This window comes from Lipotes vexillifer, unplaced genomic scaffold, assembly GCF_000442215.2.
Source record: "Lipotes vexillifer unplaced genomic scaffold, Lipotes_vexillifer_v1.1 scaffold182, whole genome shotgun sequence".
In the NCBI taxonomy this organism is placed as follows: Eukaryota; Metazoa; Chordata; class Mammalia; order Artiodactyla; family Lipotidae; genus Lipotes; species Lipotes vexillifer.
In genome coordinates, this window is record NW_006798798.1 from 5,698,193 (window position 1) to 5,710,099 (window position 11,907).

Sequence of the window (11,907 nt, forward strand, 5' to 3'; positions counted from 1 at the left end):
CCGTCTCGGCCTCCCGCGTGTCGCCCGAGCACCGCGGCGGAGCCTGGTGACGTTAGCGCACCGCGCCGCGGACTCCGGCTCCCAGAAGGCCGCGCGCGCCGCGGCAGAGGCCGGTGGGCGCCAGGCCCGGGTTCGGGCGCCAGGCAGCCGAGGCAGAGAGGCGCGCTCCGGCGAGCCGGGCGGCAGGCGCCATGACGCTGTTCCACTTCGGGAACTGTTTCGCCCTGGCCTATTTCCCCTACTTCATCACCTACAAGTGCAGCGGCCTGTGAGTGCGGGGCAGCTGCGGGGCGGCCGCGGGGCAGGGGGGCGCGGGCCGGGCCGACCCCTCACCGCCCGGTCCCGCAGGTCCGAGTACAACGCCTTCTGGAAGTGCGTCCAGGCCGGGGTCACCTACCTCTTCGTGCAGTTGTGCAAGGTGAGGGCGCCAGCTGTGCCGCGCGAGGGCTTCGCCCCCTCCCCGCCCACCCCGCCCAGACCTCCCGGGGAGGAGCCGGGCTTGGCTGGGCTGGAATCTGAGGAGAGGTCCGCAAGCAACTTTTGTATAGCACTTTTAGTAGCATTGAGAACATTCAGTTGTATGACTAAGAGGGGTTTGGATACTGCTAAGAGCCTCTAACTAACCCCCAAGGTCCCACCGGCACTGCTACCACTGCCCTGGTGGGTAACCAGCCCCAGCACCTTCAGGCCTGACCCCGATCCCTTGTGATCACCACAGAACCCAGACTTCCAAGCCCCTGCCCTCAATCTCCCCTGCTCCTGCCTTCTTGCCTCCATCTGGTGGTCCCTCTCCTCGTGGGCCCCCAGAACCCCAGTGTACTGCCCTCCACATAACACACTAACTTCCCACCAAACCCACGTGGTTGGTCTCCCTCACCTTGAGGTGACCTCTCTGTTTTCTGGTTGCAGATGCTGTTCCTGGCCACTTTCTTTCCCACCTGGGAAGGCGGCATCTATGACTTCATTGGGGTGAGTGGGGCAAGGGAGGGGGAGGGAGTGCAGGAGTGGGGCCCCCTGGCACCTGTGCTTACTCAAGCCTCAACCTGACCCACAGGAGTTCATGAAGGCCAGCGTGGATGTGGCAGACCTGATAGGCCTAAACCTTGTCATGTCCCGGAATGCCGGCAAGGGGGAATACAAGATCATGGTTGCTGCCCTGGGCTGGGCCACCGCCGAGCTCATTATGTCCCGGTGTGTGCAGCAGCCTGGAGCCCAGATTCCTGAGAAAGGACACCTGGGTTCCAGGGGGGTGCCGGAGGGTGGGGGCTCAGACTCTGGGTGCTGAGGGTATCTGGATACTGGAGAATCCCTCCCTTTGCCTTCTTCAGCTGCATCCCTCTCTGGGTTGGAGCTCGGGGCATTGAGTTTGACTGGAAATACATCCAGATGAGCATTGACTCCAACATCAGTCTGGTACGCAGTCCTGCTTTCCCACACACACGCCTTTTTGCTGGTGACTCTACTCCTCCTGAGGCCTGGCCCTGACTTCCCGCTTCCCTCCAGGTCCATTACATCGTCGCATCTGCCCAGGTGTGGATGATAACACGCTACGACCTGTACCACACTTTCCGGCCAGCAGTCCTCCTACTGATGTTCCTTAGCGTCTACAAGGCCTTCGTCATGGAGTGAGCTGGGTGGGGCTCGAGGATGGGCCCAAATGGGTTGGATTATCTCTTCTCCCTTCTTCATTGTGATGTTTCCCCACAGGACCTTCGTCCACCTGTGTTCCCTGGGCAGCTGGACGGCACTTCTGGCCCGAGCGGTGGTGACGGGGCTGCTGGCCCTCAGCACCCTGGCCCTATATGTCGCTGTTGTCAACGTGCACTCCTAGGCTTGGTGGCCCAGACTTTCACGTACCTTTTCCCTGTCTCCAGGTTTCAGTGAAGTAAAGAGTATTTGGAAAATTGTTTCTGCCTCTTTCTCTCTGTCTGGAACTATCTACCAACAGTGTGCTCTCCTGGGTCCCAGAGGCCCTTGTTTTGGAGCCAGGTAGACAAGCTGGGAGACTAGCCAGCACTCATCTGTCCTGTGTTCCTGGACCAGTTCCTTTGCTTCCTGTCTTCCGCAGGAAGACTGAGGGCTTGAAGCAGACAGTCTTTAAGCAGTGGCAGAGACCAGGGCCCTCAGGGAACAGGTGATAGAGGGGAGCTAGAATCCATGAGATGGTTCTTGGGGGCTTCTCCTCACAGCCTTAACCTGGCCCTCTCCCACATGGCCCTTCCCTGGCTGGTCACCTCCTAGGTTCCCAGCCCCCAAACCAAACCCCCATCCACTTTTTTTTTTTTTTTTTTTGGCACACCACAGAGCTTGTGGGATTTTAGTTCCCTGACCAGGGATCGAACCCCGGGCCCTCAGCAATGGGAGTGTGGAGTCCTAACCACTGGACCGCTGCCAGGAAATTCCCCCCATGCACCTTTTATACGGCAGCCAAGGGGATCTCTCTGAAACCTCAGTCTTACTAGCTCACCCTTCCCTGCTTACAGCCATCTGGGGCTCCTCCTTGCACAGGAGCAGTCCAGTGACTTGACTCTTGGTTTTGCCCTTGAGGGCCTATTTTGTGATTCTGAGATCCTCAGATTAAATCCTGGCCTGAATCTTCTTAGGGTGGAGTAGAGACAGCTGCAGCCCAGTAGTAGAGCTGCTGAGCCCACCAATTTGGATGTTGTCCTGAATGCCACCCTTCTCATCCCAGCCCTTCCCTGGTCTAGTAGGGCCAGCTTCCTGCCCCTTTCTCTCCCCATCCCTGGGGGGGATGGATTAGAAGCAGGGCTTTGAATGTCATGCTTAAGCTCCACCTGGAGGCAAGTCCTGCCCACCTGGGAAGATGCTCCCCAGTCCTGGTGTTCCCAGTGGGATCCCCCAGGGCATGGGATAGGGCAAGTGCCCCCTCCCTCCCTCCACAAGGCTGTCCAGGTCCTGTGATAATGTTATTTGACCCTGGGCCTAGGAAGGCACCAAGCACAGCTCTGTTCAGCTCTGCTGTGAGTCTTGGTGTTTTCAGAGGGAGCATTGACCCTAAGGTGGGGCAACCACCATCTAGCCCCACCTCCTCCTCATCGCTCCTAGTCAAGACAGGGTCCACAGGGGTCTTGGGTGGGGAGGTGAGAGGTCACCCTCAGTTTGATATGAAAAGGGAGTAGATGGGGCGCTCCCCCAGCCCACGTGGGTGGATATGTAGTGGCATTGCTTTCTCCCATACCGCCATCCTATGCCCCACCTAGCCTTTTGCACATATTGGGACAGTGAAGTTTGCAGAAATGACTGTTAAACAACTATTTGCTGAGCAGGCACTCTGATCCAGGCCCCTTACTGGTGGCCACCTGTCTGTGAAATAGTCCCAGCTTTCATGGGGCTCAGGGACAATCAGGGAGCACAGGCCAGAGGGATCAGGGCTGTGCTGGGTGAAGCCTGGTGGGAGTGGTGGGCCTGATTAGCTAGACTACAGTGATCAGGGCTGTGATGGGAAAACAGGGCTGTGTCTGTCCTGGAGGAGAGGATGTGTGAGCTGAGACCAAGAGGATGTTAGTGGAGCAAAGAGAAGAAAGCAGGTACCAAGGCCCGTGTAAAGGCCTTGAAGTCAGAGAGAGGGCCTGGCCTTTCCAGTGAAACTAGAGCCGGTAGGAATGAGTTCGGGGGCCGGGAGCTTGTGAGACTGCAGAAGTCGGCAGGGGCCGGATCACAGAAGGCTGTGAGCCTGGGCAGTGGGGAGCCACGGAGAGTTCTAGGCAGGCGAAGGACGGTCAGTTTTGGCTTTAGGAAGAGCTCATGGCTGCTGCGTGGATGGGGAGACTCAAGGCAGAAGGCCGGCCTGGACCAGGGCAGGGCCGGCAGGGGTAGGAGGAGTGGCTAGAAGCAGAGTAGACAGGCGGTGACCAGCTTATTTGGCCAGGTGAGGGGGGAGTAGGGAGACGACCAGTGAGAAAGGAAAGAGTGAAGGAGTCCAGGGTAACACAAGTTTGGGGTTTGTAAGCTCCCCGAGGGCTCATTACATTTCCCAGGGAGAAGGAGCTACAATGATGGGACAGTGGGTGGGATCAGGTCTGGAGGATGATGCAGAGGCCAGTGCGGGTCCCCTTGAACACGCTGGGGGCAGGCTGGAGACAGATGTGGGCACCACTGCAGACAGAACTGAGGCCAGTGGGGGGGGGGGTACTGTGCCGATGAGGAAGGAGAAGCCTGGGGTCCAGCCAGAGAGACTCGTCAAAGAAAGGGGAAGAGAGGCAAGAAAGGGGACTGGGAAAAGCAGTGGCAAAGGTGGGTGGGTGGGCGGGTGCTGTGGACAGGGGAGTCTCCAACAGGGGAGTTGGAGGGCTAACTTCAGGTGAGGGGTGTGAGGAGGGGACCTGTGATGTGGCCTCCAGGAGTTGGTTGGGACTAACCAGTGATAGGGCGCCCATTGCAGCTGCAAAGGCATAAGTGGAATTAGGAAACTCCTGTGAAGCAGGGAGGGGATGCTTGAGGTGGAAAGGATTCTGACCAGAGAGGGAGAGTGGGTGCTGAGAAAGGAGAGCCCAGAGGTGGTGTTCAGCTAGTGGGGCGGTTAAAGGCACCTCTCTGGAGAGGGCCCGTGGCCACCTCCAGCTCGCCTAGAAATGCTGTAACCTAGGCAGAGAGATGGGAATTCACTCCCCCAAGCAGCATTTACTGAGTACCTACCATGTGCCAGGCTGTGTTCTAGAAACTGGAGATACAGCCGGGAACAAATAGCCCCTAAGTTGTAGGGCTGTGGGAGATCAAAGGGGCTCGTGAAAAAACACTTAATAAGACGATGCCCAGCACTGAATAAAAACACGGTGGACGTGAGCTGGTTTATTGCTATCGTGCAGACATGAGTGTGCTTTTAAAGAAGACCCCCCAAGCAGCCCTCTTGCTGGCCTGGAGTCCTAAGGACAGAGCCACGTCACGGGAGCTGCTAGTTCCCACTCCCCTTCAAAGTCCCCCCACCATTCAGGAGGGGGCTTCCCCGAGGCCAGCTCAGAGGACTGGGCCTAGGGACTGCTCCTCTGGGAGGGTGGATGGGGAAGGGGAGTGGGGAGGGTCTCCCCAAGGTTGAGTTGCTGTGGGCCACAAGAGCAGACACAGGTGGGGCTGGGACTCTTGACTGCCCAGATGTTTTGGTGGCTGTCTGGAGGGTCCCATGTGTCCCCCACCCCCACCCCTACTGTGGTGGATTCGAGGATGGCTTGAAGGCAGCAGTCCTTCTAATAGTAGAGTTCCTGGTCCCACCAGCCTGGGAGAGAGAGAGAAAGGAGACTCAGTGCTGGGGGGATTCGGGGCGGGGCTGGGGGGGTGGTGGAGCCAGGGGCTCAGAGGTTATAGCTCAGTGGTGGTTTGATATGCAGGGTCAAGGGCTTGGAGGTCAAGTATTGGAAATCAAAGGTCAGGGCCGCTGCTCTGAGAAAGTTTCAGCCCTCCATCCCCAGGTCCCCAGTCTCCACACTCACTCCCTGGGCAGCAGCGAACTCCAAGTTTCCGGATCTCATCATAGACGAAGATGAGGAGGCCAAAGGGCATGGGGACCAGCCACCACTGGTACCTGAGGCACGGGCAAGATGGCAGGGTCAAGGCTATCCCCAGGTCTGTGTCCTGCAGGCCCACCCCGATGGAGCTCACAACCCCCTCACCGAATGGGCATGAAGTTGAAGATGTTGGGCATTCCGGGGCAGTAGCACAGGAAGCAGCCGATGCAGACCTGGAACACGATGGCGATCACCAGGATCCTGTTCCTGCAGGCGGGGCAGGATGGGAGAGGCTCAGACTGGCGGACACAGGACAAAGACAGGCCATGAGGAGTTGGGGACCGGATGGGAAGCAGGGTACTGGGTCAGAGGAGGTCAGACAGCGGCAGCAGGGAGATGTTCTAAACATCGAACACTGGCATGGCCCGCACCTCTCCAGCAGTGGACACCAACCCTGTCAGCATCACCCCGTTAGCTGATAAAACATAGACGGGCCAGTTGAGAGCCATGAGGTGGGAGCTATTGGCCAGCTGTTGATAAGGAACGCTAGCACCTGCACCGGCACATCAGCACATCCAGTGCTGGGGTTTGCTGGCTGCAGTAAGCCCTGGTCAGGACCTGCTGGGAGCTGCAACCAGGGCTCGGAGGGCAGGGTCGGGGCGGGGCCGGGGCCAGCTGGGGACACCTGAAGAAGCCCTGCTGGAAGGCAGAGAGGCGGCGTGTCTTGCGGATGAGGACGTCGGCAATCTGGCACATCTCGATGCTGATGAAGAACACGGTGTAACAGGTGTACTGCTGGTACAGGCGCTGCCCGAACGTCTGTGGGCCAGGAGAGAACACGAGCAGCCTGAACCCGGGCGGAGAGCCTCTGCAGGCAGCCAGGCATGCGGGACCTAGGGCCACGAACCCCTAAATGCTCCTTTCCTTGCGTCAGAGGCTGGGGTGGGGGCAGAGGAGAGATGCAGGATCTGCCACGTTTGCAGGGCCCCAGAGTGCAGGACCTAGAAACCTGGTCTAGTGCAGCTTGGCCGTCACTGCCTGGGCAAGCGGTAGGCCAGGCCAGTTGCTTTCATAATGAAAAGAGTGATGTAGAATGTGCCGGGCACCCGAAAGGAGGCACCTGGGAAAAGGGAGTTCGAATCCTGGGGCAGGATTTTCAAAGTCCAGTGACTCCAGGACCCGGGCAGATGGCAAAAATGACCAAAGTGGGCCAGGTGGGCCTCTGAGGAACACGACACATGCCCTTTCAAAGGGGGTAGCCACTATTCAGTCCACTTATTCAGTATAACTATTTTTATACATATCAGTTAATTGTGTAAGGAACACTTACTATGCTCCAGGTCCCAAGTGTTTCACATGTATTATCTCATTTAATCCTCCTAATAATCCTAAGAGGTGGATTGGTGGTATTCAAACTTCAACATACATCAGAATCCCCAGAAGAACTGGTTAAAACACAAGCCCCACCCCCAGAGTCTCTGATCCCAGAGGTCTGAGGGGGAAACTGAGAATCTACATTTCAAACAAGTTCCCAGGTGATGCTGCTGATCTGGGGACCACACTGTGAAAATCACCGCGGTGAAAATCACTGAGATAATATCAGTATATTAGTATGCTCCCCACTTTAGAGGGGGGCAAACAGAGGCACAGAGAGGCAAAATACCTTGCCCAGGGTCACACAGCTGCGAGGAGCAGTGGCAGACAATGAATCCACGCAGTTTGGCTCTAAGATCTATATTCTTAACCACGACAGTAAATGTTTAAGGGGAATATCCTGATCTGTCGCTCTGTAGAGCAAACTAAACACACCCGCTAGCCAGATCTAGCCTCTCTGTGCTCCAGACTTTCACTCAAGTCAGCCACACATGCAAATACTCTGTGTAAGTGATGCTGTGGGGAGAATAACAGAATGGGGGTGGGGGTGGGGGGGTGGTACTGGCTCCACACCTGAGACGATGTGCTGCTGTCAGGGCAGAGGACCCATCTGCAGCTGGGGTCATCAGAAGCAGGAGTTCAGAGCTCAGGACAGTGGTGGGAAAGGCCCCTCACCCCAGAACTGGCAGAGAGCCTGGGCGTCTGGGAGGCTCTGGCTGAGCTCAGTCACACGTGGAGGAATGAGTGTGGGCCACACTCAAGGTAGGTGGCATCCCATGGGTCACGGGACTCATGGGATGGGGCAGGGGCTCACCCACTCCTGGCCATAGCTGTCCTGCAGATCTTGTAGGTGGTGGTTCTCCCAGTGTGGCCGGAGCCCCACACACAGCAAAGGGAACCAGCCCTCCTGGGCCATGGCCGTAAAGTAGTCAGTGAAGCCAGCAAATGACTGGATGGCACCTGGGAGAGAGGCAAGGAGGCACAGGGAGACACAGACGGAGACACAGAGAGACAGGGTCAGGGACACACACACAGAGACAGGAACACAGGAACAGTGGCATGGAGACAGACAAGAACACAGTGACAGACATGGAGAGACAGACACAGAGACAAGGACTCCAAGAGAGATTGACAGGGACACAAGAGACGGGACACAGAGAGAGGCAGGAACAGAGACACACCCAGAGAACCCGAAAAAGACAGGAGGCAGTGACCCAGAGACAGGATCATGGAGAATGAGGCCTGGGACAGAGAAGGGACACTGGGGACCATAGAGACCACTGTGTGCAGACAAGGACTCAGAGAATGACAGAGACCCAGGGTCAAATGCAGACACCAAGATCCAGAACAAGGCAGAGCCCCCGTTAGAGACTCCACGGCAGGCGAGCAGCCCTGCAGGGGAGCCCGCACCCCACCCCAGGGCGCGCACCAATCTGGAAGTAGGAGTAGGCAGCCAGGGGCTCGTTGACCAATCGGTCACGCTTCGGGTTCCGTGGACGCAGGTGCATGATGTCACTCTCGGCCTTCTCGTACGCCAGGGACACAGAGGGGAACTGGCCAGGAGTGGAAGGAACTGGGGTTGATGGCCCGCCTGGGCCCCTGTCCCTGACTCTCTGGAGCCGCCCTCCCCGCTGCAGTGGGCAGGGAGAGAAGTGAGGTTAGGAGGCAGGACCCACGGTGACCACACAGCCACACCTGCCTGGACAGCCTGGGTCCAGCTGGCCCTTGTCAGGAATGTCAGCATATCCAGTCCACATGTGTGAGCCCATCTGTCTTGGTATCTGTCTCCATCAGAGCATCTGCATTATCTCTGCTATTGGGTGTTCTCTGTCTCTGCCTTTCTTGGCCCCCCTCCTCTCCGTCCTCCTCCTCTCTGTCTGTTGCTTCTCTGGGGTCCTCTGGTCTTGGCCTGTTTCCCTGTTGCATGCTCTTTCTCACTTTCTGGTCCTTACTTTCTTCATTTCTTCGTCCCCATCTCCTGTCTCTTTCTCTGTGACTGTGCCTCTGCTTTTCTTGTCTCTGTGTTCCTGTCTCTATATCTCTCTTTGTCACTCTCTATCTCTGAATCTCTTCTGTCTCTCTGTGTACATGTGTCCTCCTCCCTGTCCCCCACCGCATCTGTTTGTGGACACAGAGTGGCAGCAGAGTGTACTGACTGAGGGCAGAGGTTCTGGGGTAACTGAATACTTGGGCTTGAATCCCTGCTGGGCCACTTATTAGCTGTGTGACCTGGGGCAAGCCGCTCAAGCTGTCTAAGCCTCAATTAGCTCATCAGTAAAATGGGTATGATAAAGAAATAAAGCTCATCTCATAGAGTAGTTATGAGGACAAAATTAAGTAATTAATGTGTGCCTGGCCCAGAGCAGACATTATGTAAGTGCTGTTGAATAAAGATGTGTCATGGCCATGCATCTGGCTGCATTTGTGGCTGGATCTGAGGATCTTTTCTGTCTCTCTGCCTTGGAGTCTATCTGATGCTGTTTATCTGTCCATGTCTGTTGAGGGATGTCTGTCTGTGATCCAAGTTTGGCCAGATATCCGTGTCTGTAAAATCTCTGTTTGTCTGAGTGTCCATATCTGAGTCCATGTGTGTCCATGAATCTGTCCATGCCTATCTGAGTGTCCACCTGTGTGTCCCTGTCTGTAATTCTGTCCGTGGCTACCTTCCTGCCTGCCTGTGTGTCCACATCTGGCTGTCTGGTATACACACATCTGTATCACTCTGAGTTCAAGACTTTCCGTGGTGGTCTCTGTCCATCACACCTGTCTGTGGGCATATGTCTCATATGTGGGCACTGTGTGGGTGGGGGGCACTGGGGCATCATGTAGACTCACGATGTCGGTACAGAGTTCTATGAAGAGGATGGTGATGCACCCGAGGGGCAGGGGCACGCTGACGGTGATGTAAATAAGGTACGGCGTCAGTTCAGGGATGTTCTTGGTCAGTGTGTAGGCGATGGACTTTTTCAGGTTGTCAAAGATCAGTCGGCCTGTGGGAGTACAGCAGGCACCTCAGTCTCCTCAGAGCCCATTTCCTCCTGTGCCCACACTGCCTGCCCCCATCTCTGACCCAGACCGGACCCTGCTCCACGCCTGTCACAATGGAGGCAAAGTTGTCATCCAGCAGGATCATGTCGGCTGCATTTTTAGCAGCATCTGAGCCGGCAATGCCCATGGCCACGCCAATGTCTGCCTTCTTCAGGGCTGGGGAGTCATTCACACCATCCCCCGTCACAGCCACGATTGCACCCTGCAGCCAGTGGGTACAGGTGGGAGGTTGGTCAGTGAGAGGGCAGCCCAGGGCCAGCCAAGCCCACCTGCCTGCCTTCATCAGTAGGGTCGCACCAGTCGCTGGCAGCTCTCCACAATCACCAGCTTCTGCTGGGGGCTGGTACGAGCAAACACCATCTCAGGGTGGGTACGCAGTGCCTCGACCAGCTCTGATGGGTCCATGTCCTTCAGCTGCATGCCATTGATCACACAGGCGCGGGCATCCCTAGAGAGGGAGGTGGGAGGGCATCGCTGGGGCCTCAGTCTGTGTGGGGTGTGGGAAGAACCACAAGGAAGGCTGAAGGGGGCTTACTTCCGGTTAACCTGGTCCACGGGCACACGGAGGCGGGAAGCAATGTCCTCCACTGTCTCACTGCCTTCCGAGATGATGCCCACACTGGCTGCAATGGCCTTGGCTGTGATGGGGTGGTCACCTGTCACCATGATCACCTGTAAGGGGAACCAGCAGACCCTTGACCCCTTCAGATTAACCCACTCTCCCTGTCCTCCCCAGTGGACATCCCCCAGCCACAGCCACAGTGATTGGTTCAGAGATGAACATGTGACCCAATCTGGTACAACTGTCAGAGAGGCATTCTTTTTTCGATGGGGTGGCTAAACAGGTGGGACGTTAGTTGGAGCTGCTGGAGGGTGGTCATCTTTGTCCACCACAATGGAGAACCGCTTGAGAATAAAGCCAGCAGAGAGAAAAGCAGAGCTGAGACGTGGAGAAAGGCAAGTTCCTAAAGACATTGAACTCCGGGATCCAGCTATACCTGAAGCTTCATTCCCCAGAACTTTTCAGTTCTTGAACCAATATATTCTTTTGTGGTTCAAGCCATTTTCAGGCGGGTTTCTGTCACAGGGTCCCTCATCCCCAAATACTGCCACCCTCTGTTCTCACCCCTGCCTGGTCCTCTCCCCAGGGGCATACCCGGATGCCTGCTGTGCGGCACTTGAGCACAGCATCAGGAACAGTGGCCCGGGGTGGGTCTATCATGGATACGAGTCCCGCAAAGCACAGGCCACTGGTTGGAAAGTTCGTGTCCTCCACGTCGAAGGCATAGCCATGCGGGTAGTCCTTCTCACTCAGGTAGAGCTGGCAGAAGCCTGACCACAAAACAGGGAAGTCAGAGAGGAGTCCTGGGTGAACCCTTTCATAGCAAGGCCAGGTGATGAGTAAAATAACCAGGTGCCTTGCACCAAGCACCTATGGATGCCTGACCCTGTGCTGAATCCTTCATTCACATTACAGTTAACCCTCTGTATCCACAGGTTCCACATCCGCAGACTTAACCAACTGTGGATCAAAAATATTCTGGAAAAAATTCCAGAATATTCCAAAAAGTAAAACTTGAATTTGCCACACACTGACAGCTACTTACATAGCATTTACATTGTATTAGCCATTATAAGTAACCTAGAGACGATTTTAAGTATATGGAAGGAAGGGCATAGGTTATATGCAAATACTCCACCATTTTACATAAGGGATTTGAACATCTGCAGATTTTGGTATCTGTCGGGTAAGGGTGTGGGGGAGTGTGGTGGGTGTCCTGGAACCAATCCCCATAGATACTGAGGGACAACTGTATCTGAATCCATCCCCACAACCGCTCTGTGAGGCTACCAGCATCCTCATCTTGCAAATGATGAAACAGGTTTAGAGAAGGGAAGTTTCTTGCCAGAGGTCACACACCAAGTAAAGTGGAAGATTCAGAAATTGGACCACAGGTTTGTGCCTTCCGGAGTTGAGGCAGGGGTTAGGGAAGCTTAAGGAGTCGAGACAAAAATTGGCGGGGGG

General features: G+C 56.0%; 2 protein-coding genes across 3 annotated transcripts in view; one reads left to right on the plus strand and one right to left on the minus strand.

Moving 5' to 3' along the window:
• The first annotated feature begins 89 nt into the window (after positions 1-89).
• On the plus strand, positions 90-1,907 carry TMEM147 (transmembrane protein 147). Of its 2 annotated transcripts, XM_007470993.1 has the most exons (7): positions 90-268; positions 349-418; positions 910-969; positions 1,055-1,191; positions 1,329-1,413; positions 1,504-1,625; positions 1,708-1,907. In XM_007470993.1, the coding sequence occupies exons 1-7, from the start codon at positions 192-194 to the stop codon at positions 1,829-1,831; spliced, it is 675 nt and encodes a 224-aa protein (XP_007471055.1). In that variant the 5' UTR covers positions 90-191; the 3' UTR covers positions 1,832-1,907. The 2 variants fall into 2 exon arrangements, with proteins under 2 accessions (XP_007471055.1, XP_007471056.1); XM_007470994.1 differs by lacking the exons at positions 1,055-1,191; positions 1,329-1,413 and having other exon boundaries at positions 176-268.
• Positions 1,908-4,775: 2,868 nt separating this feature from the next.
• Positions 4,776-11,907, minus strand: part of ATP4A (ATPase H+/K+ transporting subunit alpha) — a 13,546-nt gene continuing 6,414 nt past the window's right edge. The window contains exons 12-22 of the mRNA XM_007470995.1: positions 11,038-11,213; positions 10,417-10,553; positions 10,179-10,329; positions 9,915-10,083; positions 9,669-9,823; positions 8,263-8,386; positions 7,648-7,793; positions 6,145-6,278; positions 5,625-5,726; positions 5,445-5,536; positions 4,776-5,230 (exon numbers count right to left, since the gene is read on the minus strand). Coding sequence (XP_007471057.1) covers positions 5,202-5,230; positions 5,445-5,536; positions 5,625-5,726; positions 6,145-6,278; positions 7,648-7,793; positions 8,263-8,386; positions 9,669-9,823; positions 9,915-10,083; positions 10,179-10,329; positions 10,417-10,553; positions 11,038-11,213 — 1,415 coding nt within the window. The 3' untranslated portion in view covers positions 4,776-5,201. The remainder of the gene's footprint in view (positions 5,231-5,444; positions 5,537-5,624; positions 5,727-6,144; positions 6,279-7,647; positions 7,794-8,262; positions 8,387-9,668; positions 9,824-9,914; positions 10,084-10,178; positions 10,330-10,416; positions 10,554-11,037; positions 11,214-11,907) is intronic.

Bases quoted from the DNA above. Each gene is read 5' to 3' on its own strand.
- TMEM147 (XM_007470993.1), top strand. From the start codon at position 192: ATGACGCTGTTCCACTTCGGGAACTGTTTCGCCCTGGCCTATTTCCCC. The intron at 1,192-1,328 runs GTGTGTGCAGCA...TGCCTTCTTCAG, and splicing joins GCCGAGCTCATTATGTCCCG to CTGCATCCCTCTCTGGGTTG. The intron at 1,414-1,503 runs GTACGCAGTCCT...GCTTCCCTCCAG, and splicing joins TTGACTCCAACATCAGTCTG to GTCCATTACATCGTCGCATC.